Raw genomic sequence first — 17,423 nt, 5'->3', positions numbered from 1 at the left:
ATTTAGCTAGTGCTGGGAAAGACCCTACGCCTACTGTAGTTGACATATAGTACAAGGTGACTTTCATAATATTCTGTTATATGATCTTGGTTAGAGATGGTTTGAGGATTTACTTTTGAAAAAAAGTTTTAACTTTTAGTATAAATATATATTGCTGAGAACTAATGCACTTTCTACTCCTTTGTAATAGTGAGTACTCTCTTTGTTTAACATACATTGTTAAAATTCTTCAGCATTGTGTTATCTAATTTGAAGTAAGATTAGACATTTGAGAATTTTTTGATTTAATATGATTTGTATTCATTTGTTGAATGCAGGAGAAGAATATGCTTTCACAAGAAAAGAAAGACGAGTAAAAAGTTGTGGACGCTGCATTGCTCAAGGCCATCGAAGGAATTCCTGAATTGAAGGGGTATTTGTCTGCAAGGTTTACATTGAAGTCAGGCATGAAACCACATGAGCTTATCTTTTAAAGGAAGAACACACCTACAACATTTCTGTTGAAACTAATTTTTGGTAGTACTATTTTTCTATTTTCTACGATTTGAACTCGCGTTAAGAGGTCATATTGAGTATTTTTTGAGTATAAACATCTTTAATTAGAATTCGCAATATGGGAATTTTCTTGTTTATACAATTTGTTTTCTTTAATATTCAAAGCTCAGTGACATGTTTTTCTGCCATGTCAAGATTTTCCTCTGTATTAAAGCTACATGTTACCAAGATGAGTGTTAAGTTGTGTGTACACTTCTTGACTGCCATGGTGGCTGTAGCTATATATGAATATACTGTGAAGTTTAAGTGGCGGGTTGTTGTTAATCTGTTCACATATCTGCTTACCTAACTTCTTACATTGTGCATGCTTGTTGAGAATGGGAATTGAAGTAAATGGTAGGAATTTTACATGTTACCACCGATATACCACTCGATAACCGTCCAATAAATACTAATCCGATACCGAACCAACCGATATCTTATAGGTTGGCTAGCGGATTAGTACTTTTAAAAGCCAATAATCGTTAAGTCAAACTGTTAAGCATAATAATCCATCTGATCCACCCGATAAGCAGCCCTATCGGCAACTGCATTCGCTTTGCCTGGGTGGTATAGCACACTCATGTCATAATCCTTCAACAACTCAAGTCATTTCCTTTGTCTAAGATTCAAATCCCTTTGAGTGAACACATATTGCAAGCTTTTTTGATGGGTGAATACATATACATGAACACCATACAAGTAGTGTCTCCACAACTTCAAAGTAAATACCACAGCCGCTAACTCCAAGTCATGGGTCGGGTAGTTCTTTTCATGCACCTTAAGTTACCTAGAAGCATAGTCTATCACTTTACCATTATGCATTAACACAAAACCAAGACCAACTCATAAAGCATCACAATAGAGAACAAACCCATTGAAACCTTCCGGCAAAGTCAACACCAGTGCGGAAGTAAGACTATCCTTCAACTCTTGAAAACTCTTCTCACATATTTCACCTTCTTTTAAGTCAAAGTAGTCAAGGGTGATGCAATAGAAGAGAAACCTTCCACAAACTATCTTTTTAGGGAAAGCTGTATATGCCAATTTTAACGGCCTCAATCTTCTTAGGATCAATCCTTACACTTTCACCGGAGATAATATCGCCATGAAAAGCAACTGATCTCAACCAAAATTCACAGTTATTAAACATATCAAACAATTGATGGTCCTTGAGAATTTTTTAGACAATCATCAAATGATCGACATGCTCCTCCTCACTTTGAGAGTAGATCAAAATATCATCAATGAAAACAATAACGAACATATCTAAGTATTGCTTGAACACTCGGTTCATCAAGTCCATAAAAAGCTGTAGGGTCATTTGTTAGTCCAAAAGACGTAACAAAGAATTCATTGTGACCATATCAAGTTCTAAAAGTCATCTTCGAAATGTCATATTCCCTTACTCGGAGTTGGTAATAACTCGATCGAAGATCAATGTTTCAAAAGTAGCTTGCTCCTTGAATTTGATAGAACAATCATCAATCCTTAGGATGGGATACTTATTCTTAATTGTGAGCTTGTTCAATTGCCGGTAGTCAATACACATACGGAGGGAACCATCCTTCTTTCTAACAAAGATAACCGGAGTACCCCACCGAGAGATACTTGGCCTAATAAAATCCTTATCTAACAAATCCTTTAACTAATCTTTTAACTCTTTCAATTTTGCTGGGGTCATACGATATAAAGGAATAGAGATATGCTGGGTATCGGGGAGAAGATCGAAGGTATCGGGGAGAAAATTGATACTAAAGTTTATTTCCCCTTCGGGAGGAACACGTGGGAGATCATCAGGGAAAACTTGTGAAAACTCATTAAAAACTGAAACTGACTCAAGAGTAGGAGCTTCAAAATTAGTATCTCTAACCTGAACTAGATGATAAATGCAACATTTGGAAGTCATTTTTTGATCTTTAAGAAATGAGATGAATTGGCCCTTAAACACATAATTATTACCTTTCCATTCTAGGAATGGCTCATTTGGAAACTAAAACTTAACCACACGGGTTCTACAACATATAGAAGCATAACATACATGAAACCAATCTATACTGAGAATAACATCGAAATCAGTCATATCAAGCTCTACAAGATCAACTGATGTGATTTTATGAAAAACCAAAACAGGGCAATTCCTATAGACTCTTTTAGCCACAACTGCATCACCAACAAGAGTATAGACTAAAAAAGGATCTAACAAGATCTCGGGGCTAACAGTGAATCTTATAGCAAGATATAGAGTAATAAATAAGAGAGTAGCACCTGAATATAATAATACATTAACATCAAAGTCGAAGAACTTCAACATACCAATCACAACATCGGGGGAATCCTCCAACTCTTGACGAGTCTAAAGGGCATATTTGTTTTGGCATTGACCGCCACCCGAATTAGTAGCATGCTGATTTGAACGATCGGTAGCATGATTCTGAGTTTGGGGTCTAGCACCACTCCTACACTCCCTAGAATGATGACCCAACTTTCCATACCTATAGCACACATCCGATCCCGCTAGGCATTCGCCTTTATGATTTCTCCCACACTTCTTGCATGGAGGGATGACTTAATTACTCAGAGCTTCTCCTTGTGCCCTAGGATTAGTCATCTTATCCTTATCGAATTTTTGAGTCGGAGTGTTAGATAAAGCTTGGCCAGAATACCTTTGATGAAATTGATAACGACCACCATTTTCAGGCCTATATTGAGAGAAGTTACCACCATCTGTTTGAGCCCTATTGGACTCCCTCTTAGATATTTCCTTCAACTTTTCCTCCTCAATTTATTTGGCATGTCTCATGAGCCTTGATATATCCATCTCCTTAATGAGAATGGTGGTTATACATTTTTTGACCACCAAATCAGACACACCCGAAACAAACTTACTCATACGAGCTCTTGGATCCCAATTATGAAAGGAGCATATTTGGACAATTTAGTGAACTTGAGGGCATACTCCCTCACACTCATGTTACCTTGGTGCAAATTGATGAACTCTTCCACCTTCACCTCCGTTAATTCCAACAGAAAGAATCGGTCAAGAAAAGCATCCTTGAACTCTTTCCAATCAAAGAGGCCATCATCTACACCTCTCTCACCCCTTCATTACTCATACCACACTTGGGCAACCCTTTTGAGTTGATATGCCACCAAGTCTGCTTTTTTAACCGGGCTAACACACATGATGCCAAAAAACTTAACAATACCTTCCATGAACTCTTGTGGATACTCATCCACCTTAGGACCATGAAACTCGGGAGGGTTCGTTTGGATGAAGTCACGAACTCGTCTAGCCACTGTACCCATATTTGGGTTCATGGGAGCTACCACCTCATGGTTCACTTGAGCCACCATGGCTTGAGAAAGAACTTAGAAAGCGGCTCAGAATTTCGCATGAGACACTTGTTCATTCAAGGGGTCATTTGAAGCTTGTTTCTCCTCCTTAATATTCCTTCAGATAGGGTACCTTCTCGGAACCATGATTCTATAATCATAAAAAGTGATGTTTTTTCTTAAAATTCCTCATAGTGTCCTATTCATAGATGTGGAGCGCTTCACACCGATGAACAAAACCCTACTCGACACGGTATGTTAGAATCCCTAGGACACTTGAACCTTCTGCTCTAATACCAAGTTTGTCATGACCCAAGCTAGGCCCTAGGCGTGATCTAGCTATTAGAATTATGGAAGATCCTAACCAAGCCTCTTAACATATTGTTCAAGAGCATACATAAAGTAAATAAGAGAATAAGCTAAAGCATAGACACGAAAGCATAGTCTCAAGTAGAGCATAAGTCTCAAAATACGGAATGAAAGGCAAAATAGACTCAATACATCCAACATGCCTCTACTACTAGATGGAGGCATAAAACAAGCCCCTAGATCACCCATGACAATATAAGGGAATGAAATAGTCAAATGATGCAATGAAAGTAAAGTGTCTTATCCACGAAGCATGAGGACTCACCACAAGTGCTAATCTAGGCTCAACTCTACTCACGAATAGGAAGTGCGCGATGATCATCCGTCCCTACATTATGATACAATATAGGCAAAAGTATGCGTTAGTACATGAAATGCACTAAATATGTAAGAAGTATGCATGAAAATAAACATAGGACATAATCAATACAAAACATGGGATGCAAGACCAATATCTTAAAATATGAGTAAAACCATAAAAATATTAAATCATCATAATCATTGGTCAATGCATCAAAACATCATCATCATAAGAATTTATAACTTTTCTTTAAATGATGTGGGATAGAACCTTTAACTGACATATAAGACTATGCGAGGTATTAAATAGAATTTTAAATTTCCCATTTAGCAAAAAATCCGATGATCTCCACATCAAGAAGCGGGAGGTTACCTTGCTAGGGTATACTCCGCCATGGTACTTTCTTTAACTGGGCTATATGTGGATTCACTAGCTTCGCCATATTGACATCTTTAAACCTATGGAGGAAACGTACTTTGGGACTCAAGGTTGCTACTAGGATACCCTTGGGCAGCAATAATGACTACCAAATCAAACCCCATCTTAAAGTCCTCTCGATGCTAAGTCATTATCCTAACGGAACTTGCATGAAAACATAGTCATAAAGTCACTCAGAAAGATAATAATAAATATCAATCCATATTTATAAATATAACATAAGAATAGCTCATCTATTAACTTCATCATAGAAAATCATAATAATAGCTCATTAACTAGCTTGATTCATAAAGAATCCATGAATTGGTCAGAATTGTCCTTTCACCTCTTTAACATGATTGTGTGAGAATTGTATTTCATACCATAACTTCTTTACTTATAGCGTCATTAAATCATCTTTCATAACTTCTTGCTTAAAAGCATCTTTGAACATCATTCATAAAGCTTTCATTGAAGTAACTTGAAAATCATGATCATAACTCATAAACCATGTTTCAAACTAACATATAGTATTGGTCTTTGAAATTTATCTTGAAATCATGCAATATCATGTGAATTATGCATAATTAGGCTTATAGAATTGAAATATATCATAATTAAGAAGACCTGATGTAAATCATAAAATTAGGGCTTTTATAAGATGAAATCATAAGAGATTTGAGAAGAAATCTTTTGGGATTCTATGGGTGAAAGGGACCAAGGATGAATTCTCACATACCTTGACCTTAAAAAGCCCTAAATTTTAAAGAATTAAAGATTGACCTTGAAGAAATCCTTAGAATTCACTTGAGGAAGAAGGAGACTTGGAGAGCACACTTTTAGAGAGAAGATTTTGATTTAGAGAGTTAGGATGAAAATGAGAGGGTTAGAAGGAATTAATGTAGTTAATAGGTTAGAATATAGTCCTAAAAATCATCCACATTTATTAATAAAAAAATAGGGAGTGACCAAAATACTCTCAACTTAAAATATAGAAAGAACCTAGACAGTGGACCCACCATGGTCTGTGAACCTCACCACGACCCGTGGTAATGGTCGTGGTGACTGCCTTGAACTCTGGGAAATCGGGGTTCTGAGTGGTGACCTTCAAGGAGGTCATCACGGCATGGGTTTCCACCTCGACTTGTGGTGCCTTCCTATGTAGGCACCCTGAACAGGGGGCTTGTGGAGTTGGGTTTCACGAACCACACCACAGGCCGTGAAGCCATCCGTGGTCCCTCCTCAAATTTTCCCCTTTCAACTGGTGACCTTCACGGACCCTCTCCATGGCTCTTTGTGAGCACTACGAGCCGTGAAGGGTCTCTAGATGCCAAACGCTGAGATTTTTCTTGGAAACTTCTTTTGAACCTTGTTTTCCAACTTTCCAACTTTCGGGGTACACCCAATTTTGATGAGGGCTTTTTAGATGGAACCATAAGTTAAGTTCGTCCACTGACCTAGTAAGGAATTTGATGGCTCTAGCAATGTGGACAAGATGTCGTATCATCACGAGGCTCATAATGAAGGTTGTCAGTTAGAGAAACTCCTCAAGAAAAGTAAAGTAATATATTAGAATGTTATATGTATTACATTTGCATCATTTCAGTTGTGAAGCTTTACCTGTTTTATCATATATGCATTGCTTTACTTTCAATCAAGTTACTTTCATATTTCTTTCGGTAAGTTTATTCAGTTCAGTTATTGTTTCATTCAACTTTATTACATATTATACATTCCATGTATTGACATCATTCGATACTACATCATTTTATGATGCAAATTCAGATACTCACGATCGTAAATGTTTTAGTAAGATCTATTTTCATCAGCAGTTGGTGAAACATCCTCACTTCTGGAGGGCTATAATTTAGTTAGTTCAGTTCATTTAATTTTGAGTCATATTTAGTGAAGTGGTCAGGTAGTCGTGGGCTTATCTCGAAACATATCCCAGTTTAGTAGAGGCTTCATAGACAAGTTAGTAAATCAGTTCAGTTTACTTAATCTGATGTTTTAAACATTATTACTATTTATATTCAAAGATATTTTTAGAGTTTTGCTTAAAGTAAGATTGAGATATTTTAAGTTTGTTTAAATGGTGTTTAGTCTTCCGCTCAGTAGTCAACTAGGTCTAGGGTTCACTTGGGACTAGCAATAATTTTTGAGCGTCGGACACGTCTAGGGCGTAGGCTCGGGGCGTGACATCAAGCTTACTCGAGCCATTATAGCAACTTAAGTAAAAAAAAAAAAACTTATAGCAACTTGATTAATCAAAGATAACTCAATACGAAAAAATTCATAAAGAAGTACGAAAAAGAAAGAAAGAAATCAAAATGGAAAAGAGAGGAATGAATCAAAATGAAAAAGAGAAGAAGGAATCAAAATGAATAAAAAAGAAGCTACCTTGGATTAATTCAAAAGAACTAATTTGAACTTCAATTTGGGGCTTTAAATATTTGGGTGAACATTTAGGGTTCTTCAATTTATTTTTTTTGGTGAGAATTAGGATCGGGTGGATGGGTAATAAAAATGGATGAAGGGAAATAACCATTGGGGACAACTTTAATAAATAAAAAATCGGGTTTATTAAATGTGTTGACGCGCTCAAATATGTCGACTAAATCGCGCCTGGGTATGGGTGTATGAAAGGATAAATAAATTCATTTTTGAATAGTACAAATATGTAATATATCGTCCCAATAGTTTAAACGTGTAACTAGCTTTTCTAGACAACTTTATGGGTAAATTTATCGTAAAGATGGAATATAATCATCATAAAAATAAGGTTAACATATTTGGGGCATTGAGTGGTAAGTCTTTTGGGTTAGACTAAGGACACGCTCACCAAATACCCATCACCAGAAAGGAATCAACCCAATCAACATTCAGAAAAACATTGGTGCGGATAATATCATAACCCAAAAATGGCTAACCGTTTTAGTGTCAAGTTACAGAGTCGGCTGCCAAATTTGGCGGGAATTTATCCATTTTCAGCACCAAGAACAACTACCAATTCAGTTCCATGTTCTTCAAAGACACAAAAGTCAAGAATTTTTGTTAAGAGGAGAGCTTTTCGGTGCAGAAATATTCCTCGTAGAGTGGTATTGGGAATTGGGGTATCGTTGTTGTCTCAGTTCATAAGCATGGCTGGCAATGTCGGTGCTAAATCCTTCATGGCTTCTGCAAGACAGAAGGGTGAAATTGAGCAGGTAATTTCTTCATCTTCCAGCTCCAATCCATTTAAGATTTTGGTTTTCTCGTACATTTTGGGTTAATCTTTCCGTTTGATTCCTGTTTCTCACAGAAATTTTTGAACTATTCAGGTGCGAAGGAATAAATTTCTCTTTAGTCTTCTTCTGCTTTAATCATAAGGTGTTCTAGGAAGGGGCTTTATTGGACTTAGAATTATAGATTGCTCAAGTTCGTAATAATCTGCTTAAAATGCTGCAGTTTAAGTAGTTAAGGAGTAGTTCCAAAGAAGTCGAGATAATTACTAATAACAAGGAAATGACAATGGAAGCTAATGGTGGAAGCATTCGATAATCATTACAATGGGAATGAGGTGGCGATTACGCCTAAAGCATCTAGATAGAGATTCAGCGTACTACAATAACTTAATTCAGCGTAGGTTTTTTTAGGATGTCTTGATAAGCTCAATGCACTATGTCAATTGTATACATCAACTTATGAAATAACTCGAAGATGTTTGTTGTCTTTGGCATCAATTTGTCCATGCTTCAGGGTTATGCAGAAGAAGAATAGAGATGTATTAAGGTAGTAATTTGTTCGGAAAGATACTTGCCCAAGACAAACATGCATTTCATTCTCACAGGCTGATGAGCATCATAATGTAGAATAGCTGAAATTTGTCTGCTTTGATGAGATTGTGGAGAGAGGTGTTAATAATTTTAACAAATAGTGTCCACAAACCTTGAAGACCAGGGTTGCTGATCCCAAGAGAGACAAAAAAATATTAGGTGATTTGTTCCCATCTATCTAAGCTTTGGTGGACAGAGTTATTTAGTACTTATCTAGTGGTAGGGGTACTAGGTACTCAGTGAAGTAGTTTAGGTGCCTGCAAACTGGCACAAACACTACCATCATAAAGTAATTTTTCTTGACAAATCATTCTTGGAAGGGCATATGAAATTTCTCTACATGTACATGTTAGAAGATCTAGAGGTACTGGTCAAAAAAATACCTGCACTATCATTTTTTTTTTGTGAGTTTCACACCCATAACTTCCAGTTATTCCATTTTCCTAACTTAATTATCATCATCTATACATAACACACCTGCTTGAGTAGATGGTGATAGTTCAAGCAGGAAAAGCGAACAACTAATAGATAGATGGTGATAGTTTAGGTAAGAAAATGGTACAACGGATAATTGGGGTGTGAAGCTCGGAAAAAAGTGATAGTTCAGGTGTGTTATTGACATTATGCTATCTCAAAAGTAAGAAATTGAAGCACCAAGGGTATGATCTAAAAGGCAATAAAGTGGATTGAGAACCATACGGTCTCAGATTCAAATCCCAATGGATCAATGACAAAGAAGAAGGCTTGGAAAGGGATCAAACATGTTGAGGAGGAGCTTAAAAACTTTGTGAATAAAGGTCTATTCCAAGAGGTCCATGAACGATTGCTTACACAACTAGGTCATCTCTTCCCATCTATACAAGCTTTAGTTGATAGAGTTATGCGGTACCTCTTACTGGTGGGAGGTAGCAGATACCCAATGAAATTAGTCAAGGTGCGGACAAGCTGGCCTAGACGCCAAGGTTATCAAACAAAAAAAGAAGAAAAAAATTAAGAAACTAATGTCAGTATTAAGTTACTAGAATAGGAATCAGCAATCTAAGTTCAATTTCACTGTCCAACTTGATCTTGTTATTGCAAAACCTATCAACTGACACACCGTTGTCAAACTTATGTCTCAACATTAAAAGATTAATTATGATTGATGACAAGTCTTACTCGATTCGAGTTTTCATGCATTGCATTTTTTTTTCTTGAAGGTTTTGAAGAATGTTGAATGGCCAGAACAATTTCCTTTCAAGGATGAGGATTTCCAGCGGTTTGATGAGTATAATCTATTGAACTTCTGCTTCCTTTTGTCTGTCTTTACTGTTCATTTTTTAAGGGAAGAACACAAACTGTGAACACAAAAGTCTGAAAGTGGTTGTTTGGTACCAGTCATTCTATTACTTTCAATCAGGAAAACACATCATCAATACTAAAACAACTTTAGAGAAATTTGTCTAATTCCTAATGCTGCATAACGCTGATCATTTTGCTGGTTTCAGTTTTTCGCGTACTGACTGGTTTGTGCTTTCACAAGTTTGGATGTTCTTTGATAGTCAACGCTCTGTCGTCAAATATTGGTCAAAATAGATAAAATCAACTACTAGGAAACAGAATTGTGTTATAATTCCAAATTATCCTCCTCCTCCAAAGCCATAGAACTGTGAGGCTGAAAAATTGAATTTCATCTTTGGGTTGAGTTGATTTTCAGATCATCAGATACATTATTCTATGAAACGCCACGTTTTGTGACACATATTGATGATCAAGCTATTGCTGCACTCACCAAATATTACTCAGAGGTCTTGCCTTCTAGTAACACTCCAGGAGTAGCAGTACTTGATATGTGCAGTAGTTGGGTAAGGTATCTCCTGCATGTAAATCTCTCCTTTCCTGAATATGCTTACATGATCATAAACTGTTCTTTTTTCTTATCTAGGTCAGTCATTACCCTGCTGGGTACAAGCAAGAAAGGATAATTGGAATGGGTATGAATGAAGAAGAGCTTAAGCGAAATCCAGTAAGATCTAAAGAGTGCCTTCAAGTCTTAGCCTCATATGCGCTATTTTCTATTTCAATAAAACCTGTGTCGACCATATGAGAATATCTTACCTTGTCCTACGGATGATGGGAAATTCACTCCTCTTCTTCAATTAACATGCCATGTCAATTTTAACCACCACCCCCACATCCACATACACACACAAAAAACAAAAAATAGCGGCAGACGAGTTCCAACAACAACAACATATCCCAGTAGTCGGGTCTAGGGGGTAGAAAGAGGAGTTCCATGCCCTGTCAATTGTAGTCAACAGTAGTCAAAGATATCATTTTCCAAAGTGGCCACTTGGGTGTGGGATCTTTTTTTGCTTTGTCTCATCAAGTTCAGAAATGGCTGTCCATCGTTAGGACTCTTTTGACAGAGTACAGGCAATTTAAGAACTTTTTCTCTCACTGCTGCTTTTAAAAAAAACTGGTGCAAGCTAAAGTCATATTTATAATTAGAGGGAGAAGATCGAACTGGGATATATTCCTTATGCCTTTTTGTTGAATATTTCATTGTGAAATTTGTACCTTACTTGGAAGGCATTCTTGATAAAGCACTATTGTGATGAGATGAATTTGCACACTTATTTGATGTCTCTGCAGGTTCTAACAGAGTATGTAGTTCAAGACTTGAACAATAATCCTAAGCTCCCATTTGGTGACAATACCATTGATGTTATAACCAATGTGGTATGTACATCTTTTTCTCATTCATATCTGGCAATTGAACAAATGCTCGTCTTTTCTAAATCCTATGTGGACATGCTTACACATGCTTATTGATGCTGTTCATTGTACTTTAATGTTATGTTCTTGCATCATTAGCTTTACTGGGATTTATTCTATATGAACTGGATGTTCCATGTCTGCTTTATTGGTTGATTTTAAAGAAACAGCTCTTTGACTGCACTTCAGTGAAATGTCTTTTTAATTTAATGTCGAGGACTGTCTCTTCATTTATGGTTGGAATCCACAAGTTTTATTGCTTTTTTTATCTCGTAAGGTCTTGAATATGTCTGATTACATCTAAAAGGTCAGTTGTGGCCTTAAGTAAACTGCATAGGATCAGAAAGCAATTTGTGCCATCGTTAACAAGAAAAGTCTGAGTTCTAATATTTTGTTTTTCTTTACTTGATTCTCGTGATAAAAGAAACATGAAGAATTATTATTTTGCTTAAAACAATGAAAGTATTTAAATAAAACAGCCAGCTTCTCTTTCTTAGAAAAAAAAATCCAGTTTTTGATATCACTGTTGAAACTTGGAAATAGCTCAGTTTTGATTGTTTACTGGAAAACCCATCATTTTGATTAACCATAGAACTTGTAAACATGGTTTAAAGGAAAGTCTACTAAGGTCGACAAATTCATTTCCTTTAGACTGAAAGATCAAGGTGATGGATTAAATACAAGAATGCAATATAGCAATATGCTAAAAGGACAAAGGGAATACAAGTGAGGGGAAGATTTAGAGCCTTTCCCCAAGGATATTCTAAGGGAATAATGTAAAAAAGACTAGTGTATCGCTCTCCTAAATTTTTGATGCCTTCTATTCTTCTAAGTGTCCTCTTTTACAGGCCACAAAAGTCGAACCGTCGCGTCAATATGAAACAACTGCATACTTAGCACTGAAAAGGCTACCTAGTAGCGCGTGCCTATTCTCGGATGCTTCGCCTTGAATGATTGGGGGAAGGTTGGCCCAAAACTCGAGATTGATTGTTAAATTCCACCCAAGAATCATTATGAGGGTGTCCGCCTAAAGATGGCCTTCCCCGTGGATTGGTCTTATGAGATTTCTGGTCATGGGGAAACTTTATATGATCAGATTTCAACACCCCAGGTCGTACTAGGAACAGTCCCTCCCAATTTCCCCGGTTTGTATCAATCATTTCTTTGGTCTTGATTTTACCACGTCTCACAACCAGGTTCATTAGACGTGATTTTTTTCCATATAAAAATAGTCCCCTACTTTACTGATACCTAATGCAATGTATCCGGGAAGTGGAATTTGCTGTGTTGTTTAAGGGGCTGACGATGATTGATTGCTACTTTGTATAATGGTGCTTTTGTTTTGTTGCACTTAGACCGTCTTGTCACATAAAGCCATCATGAATACCTTTTGACAAAGCATCCTGTCTCTGTTGCCTTGTTAAAAAGCTTATCAGAAAAAACTCCTCCGGGACAAAAGACCTTAACCAAGGGAAAGAGTGCAACATACACCTTTTGGCTTCCTCGAGAATTTGCCTACTACAGAATCGAGGATCAGTAGCCTGTCATCGTAAGCTATTTTCCTAAGTCTTTTTGTGACGTGCTTCTGGTCGTCCCATATCTTTCGGTTCCTTGCTTGTTTCTATATTAACAACTTCTTATAAATGGTTAGCCAAAATTAAAAGGGATTTTATTTGATCATGCAGGAGCGTGTGATCCTGTCTAGCCATTGAATAGAGGTGAGCCTCATCAGTGCTCATAAAGTGATATTTGTTTCCTAATAACTGATGGGGATATCCCCATGGACACTTAGTGTGCCTTTCAATGTCTTGGTTGTTGATCTGGTGACCCCTTGCCCAGAGTTGTCCCAGACGCATTTGAATTTGTGTCAGTCTTAGCAATCGGGGAAAAACCCCTCAATTTGTTTGAGAGTGTCGGGGTGTCCTACTTTTTTTCTAAAGGAGAATACTTTACCGTAAGGGTCAACCGTCTCAAACCTATTCAAACTTATATTCGTTTTAGAGCAATGGGGGATGATCATCTGAATCGCATGAGAGAACACTTAACCATATAGATCAGCCACTTCCATCCTTGTTCGGAATTATGTTCTGTATTTACCGGTTGGCAAAATTACTCTTGGATTAGAAGGATAACCCCTTGACAGGTTGCAAAAGACTCATTTCATCTCATGGCCTTCTTCCTTGGGGTCGAGTTCTTGACTAAATCCGAGTATGCGACATCAACCACAAATTATTCCTGGGAAATGACCGTTTGGTTCAAAAGGAAGAAAGATAGGGGAGGACCCCGTTTCTTCATAAAGAAGAGCCCTTTATTTTGTTTAGTTGCTTACGAGGAGGACGTCTTGACTCCATTTTTAGGCACAAGGTTTCTTGGAACTACCGGTGTTTGAATTACTGTGATGAATAACCCGTTCCCCTTATCGTAGCTAGGAGGAGTCCCAGTGAGCGTCTTTCATCTCTTTCTCTTAGTTCGTCTAGTTTAAACTCTTCAGCATCTGGACTCAGCGTTTTCTGAGTACGAACAACTGTTCTCCCATCATTTCGGGTAGTTCGACATTTACTCTGTCTAAGACTTGGTCCTCTCCTTGATATCCTGGTGACCAGACAAGGGCCTTCGTGAATAGGTCCTTGGTAACAGTGTCTTTCAACCTCAGTCTCCGTATTTGAGTACCCGGGTGACAAGTTGGAGGACTAGTGCGTCGTTCATGTGTCGTAGAGTCGGTATTGGTTACCCTTCACTTCGACATTGCACGTTTATAAGAGCTAGCATCGCTGTATCTGAGTAGAGCACGGTTAGAAAAGGTACTTGGCACAGTGTTACTCTGTCCAAGTGACTTCTGATTACTCCGGTCAGGGAGGCCCGAGAGGCTTTTGGCATTCGTTGTGCGAGGACTGGTTTGCTCCCACCTTTAACTTCTGTCAAAGTGTTACCTCTGACTCTTAGGTGTAGGGCCTCAGCTTGATCCCCGTGGCTTGTTTTGCAAGTAGGCTCCATTATTTATGACAGTCCCCCTGGTTAGTTCAGGTAAGGGACAGTGGAGGTGAGGCTCTCTCTCTCAATACACAACCATGGGTACTTGATTAGACTCCTTTGTCTTTAGAGTCACCGAGGTTAATTTCCTCATCCAGTTAGTTTTTAGGCGAGGGTTGATCTCTCGTTCTCGTTCTCTTTCTCATCCTCGCCCTCACCCTCGTCCGTGAGGATGTTCTGGGCCTTACATGTCCATAGATTCCGTCGGTTGCAGAAAATTCGTTGGCAAAGGGATATCGCGTTGAGAAAAAAATCGGTTGAAGTCTGCCGCGTTAAGTTCCAAATATGGTAGCATCTTTTCAGTGGATAGGCCTTGACAATTCAACAAGGAGTTACAAGAATGGATCGAAATAGCACCACAAGTGTGGGGAAAGGTGGCCTTTCGGGGGGGATGGCCTTGACAATTCAGCCGTAAGTTGGCCTTCCGTGGGGAAAAGTCCTGTAGGAAGCACGATGACGGGGAAACTTTATATGAGCAGATGTTGTCAACACCCCAGGTCGCACTGGGACCGGTCCCTCCCAATTCCCTGGTTGTAACAAGCATTTCTTCTGTCTCGATTTTATCACGTTTTACACCCCGGTTCGTTCATTTTCCAGACGTGATTTTCCCCCCCATACACTGATGACATTTTTCGAATTCAAAATGGGATCACAAAGGCCAATGGTCTTTCTAGAAACATCCAGCTTTGAATCCATAGTAGTCCGTCAGGGACAAATTGCACTCATTGTCAATGATTCAGTCACTCAATTACATGCATCAGTTTACTTTATTTCTGCATAATAGGTTATACAATTATAGAACAAGGACTAGTTCCTTTCTCCTCTACCAAACGCATCTCCACAGTACTTGAGGCTGTAAAAGAGAAATAAGATTTATTGTCAAAAGGCGAGGCAATAACTGCACTGAAACAGAAGACATCCATAACTTCAATATTTAAGCATACTTTATCATTAGTTCCTCTATCCAATTGAACTACAATACTTTCCAATCACATTCTTCCATAGATTTGCTGGCTTTCTTTCCAATAATTTGTGACATTTCTGCTTCTCCTTACATGCGATTCAAGAGACAACCATTTTTACTCTGATGTTGGAAGCCTATGATAAGTTATGGACAACCCTTAGGATGACTAAACATCACGTCATGTACTTCAAATCTTAAGTTTGCATCACTTTCATAAATGTATCATTACTTGCATGTTAGGTCTGGCAAAAAAAATAATTAAAAGCTAATGAACATTGATTCTCCTTGCAGGTTAGTGTAGATTATTTAACGAAACCTCTTGATGTTTTCAAAGAAATGTCTCGTGTTCTTAAACCTGGTGGACTTGCAATTATGAGGTAAATAATGACTATAAAGTGTAAATTTTTATTATCTCAGACGAATACAAATCCAGAAAGTTTTTCGGCTTGGTTCCAGCAACCTTTTTTTCTTAGATAGCTAGGCTTGGATCAGTAGTTTCCATTGTTACCTTAATTCTGAATTGCAAGGTTTAAAAACTATCTTCGCTTCTTGGACTCTGCCTGTATACCAGTTTCTCGAACCGCTGCTTTTGGACAAAGGCTATCTCGATATGGACATCAACTGGAGATGCTGATCATGTTATGATAGTTGGGTCGTATTTCCATTATGCTGGAGGATTTGAACCTCCACAGGTAATTTCAAGGTTCTCTGTTTAGAGCATTTGTTAAAGTTCTTCATCTTCGACATATTAACCTTAGAATTCATCTTCGACATATTAACCTTAGAAAGGGGCGATTTCTTCTCAATCCATATGATAGAGAAGGTTAAACTTATTTCTTAAGTTAGTCTAGAAATGTCAATACCTTGTGCCACTTACTGAGATAGGCTTCCTATTAAGCTCACCTAGATCTTTCTAATCCTTAGGAAATGAACACACCCGTTTGTCTGGAAGCATTGTGATACTAGCATGAGAATTTTGGATGAATTGTAATTGAATAACCTCATACCATAAGCTCTAAAATCCTCTTTCTGGGATAGTGGCACTATATTAGCTGTGAACTCTACATGATGTCATTTGTCCATAGAATTGTATCTGCCTCCCCCTTGTATCTTTTGAATTTTTACATTTATGGGGTGGTGAGAGGGTGTCACAATTCTCTTTTCATTGTTTTGATACTCAACATATTTAATTAAAGTGCAAAAGGCTGGCACTATGAAATGTTTGGTTTGGGGGGGGGGGGGGGGGGTTGTCAGCATACATTGTGTTTAAGTATTAGAGTTTTTCCTTCCAGAAAACTCAAGTTCATTGGTTTTGGTTTGAATAATTTTTGCCTTATTTCAACTGATGCTGATATTTTTTTTGACCTTGTTTCTCTATAGGCTGTGGATATATCTCCTAACCCTGGGCGCTCAGACCCCATGTACATTGTCTATTCCAGGAAGATAGCGGCAGCCTGAAATTCAACTACTGCCTTTAGGTCATTCCATTTCAGCTGTAGAGTTTTCTTGTGCCATTGATCACATAATAATGTATAGTGAAGAGTAAGTGAAAGGTGAGATAGGTCTGTATCTAAACAGCTCCTGATCTGAGAGAATGTATTCCCTTAATTTCCTTCATCAAAAATGTTCACAAGTAATTCAAAAGCCACGATCCAGTTTTGAGGAAAGAAAGAAGTACAACATCACACATGGCGAGGAAGGCACAAAACACCTAATTCAAGACGCCATCCAGTTTTAACAATTATAACTTCATTATAAGTCATAAACATTCTAAGTTTGGTTATCAATTTGAGGGTCCAGAAGATCAGAACTTAAATGACTGGGGGGAAAAGATCAAACGAGTCAAAGTAATGACAAAAAAAAACCTTCACATTTTCTCCAGCCGTTACCATTTATTTGG

General features: G+C 37.8%; 1 protein-coding gene and 1 non-coding gene across 3 annotated transcripts; both read left to right on the top strand.

Moving 5' to 3' along the window:
• The first annotated feature begins 764 nt into the window (after nucleotides 1-764).
• On the top strand, nucleotides 765-856 carry LOC129893670 (small nucleolar RNA snoR109). The gene has a single exon (XR_008767552.1). It is a non-coding gene; the product is annotated as a small nucleolar RNA snoR109 (small nucleolar RNA).
• A 6,905-nt stretch (nucleotides 857-7,761) lies between these two features.
• LOC129893423 (uncharacterized) lies at nucleotides 7,762-17,147 on the top strand. Of its 2 annotated transcripts, none has more exons than XM_055968951.1 (8): nucleotides 7,762-8,163; nucleotides 9,972-10,039; nucleotides 10,469-10,616; nucleotides 10,697-10,777; nucleotides 11,407-11,493; nucleotides 12,958-13,078; nucleotides 13,215-13,247; nucleotides 15,815-15,900. In XM_055968951.1, the coding sequence occupies exons 1-7, from the start codon at nucleotides 7,879-7,881 to the stop codon at nucleotides 13,232-13,234; spliced, it is 810 nt and encodes a 269-aa protein (XP_055824926.1). In that variant the 5' UTR covers nucleotides 7,762-7,878; the 3' UTR covers nucleotides 13,235-13,247; nucleotides 15,815-15,900. The 2 variants fall into 2 exon arrangements, with proteins under 2 accessions (XP_055824926.1, XP_055824925.1); XM_055968950.1 differs by lacking the exons at nucleotides 12,958-13,078; nucleotides 13,215-13,247 and adding exons at nucleotides 16,095-16,215; nucleotides 16,904-17,147 and having other exon boundaries at nucleotides 7,768-8,163.
• The last annotated feature ends 276 nt before the right edge of the window (nucleotides 17,148-17,423 follow it).

Source organism: Solanum dulcamara, chromosome 6, assembly GCF_947179165.1.
Source record: "Solanum dulcamara chromosome 6, daSolDulc1.2, whole genome shotgun sequence".
NCBI lineage: Eukaryota > Viridiplantae > Streptophyta > Magnoliopsida > Solanales > Solanaceae > Solanum > Solanum dulcamara.
This window is presented reverse-complemented; position numbering and strand designations above follow the sequence as displayed.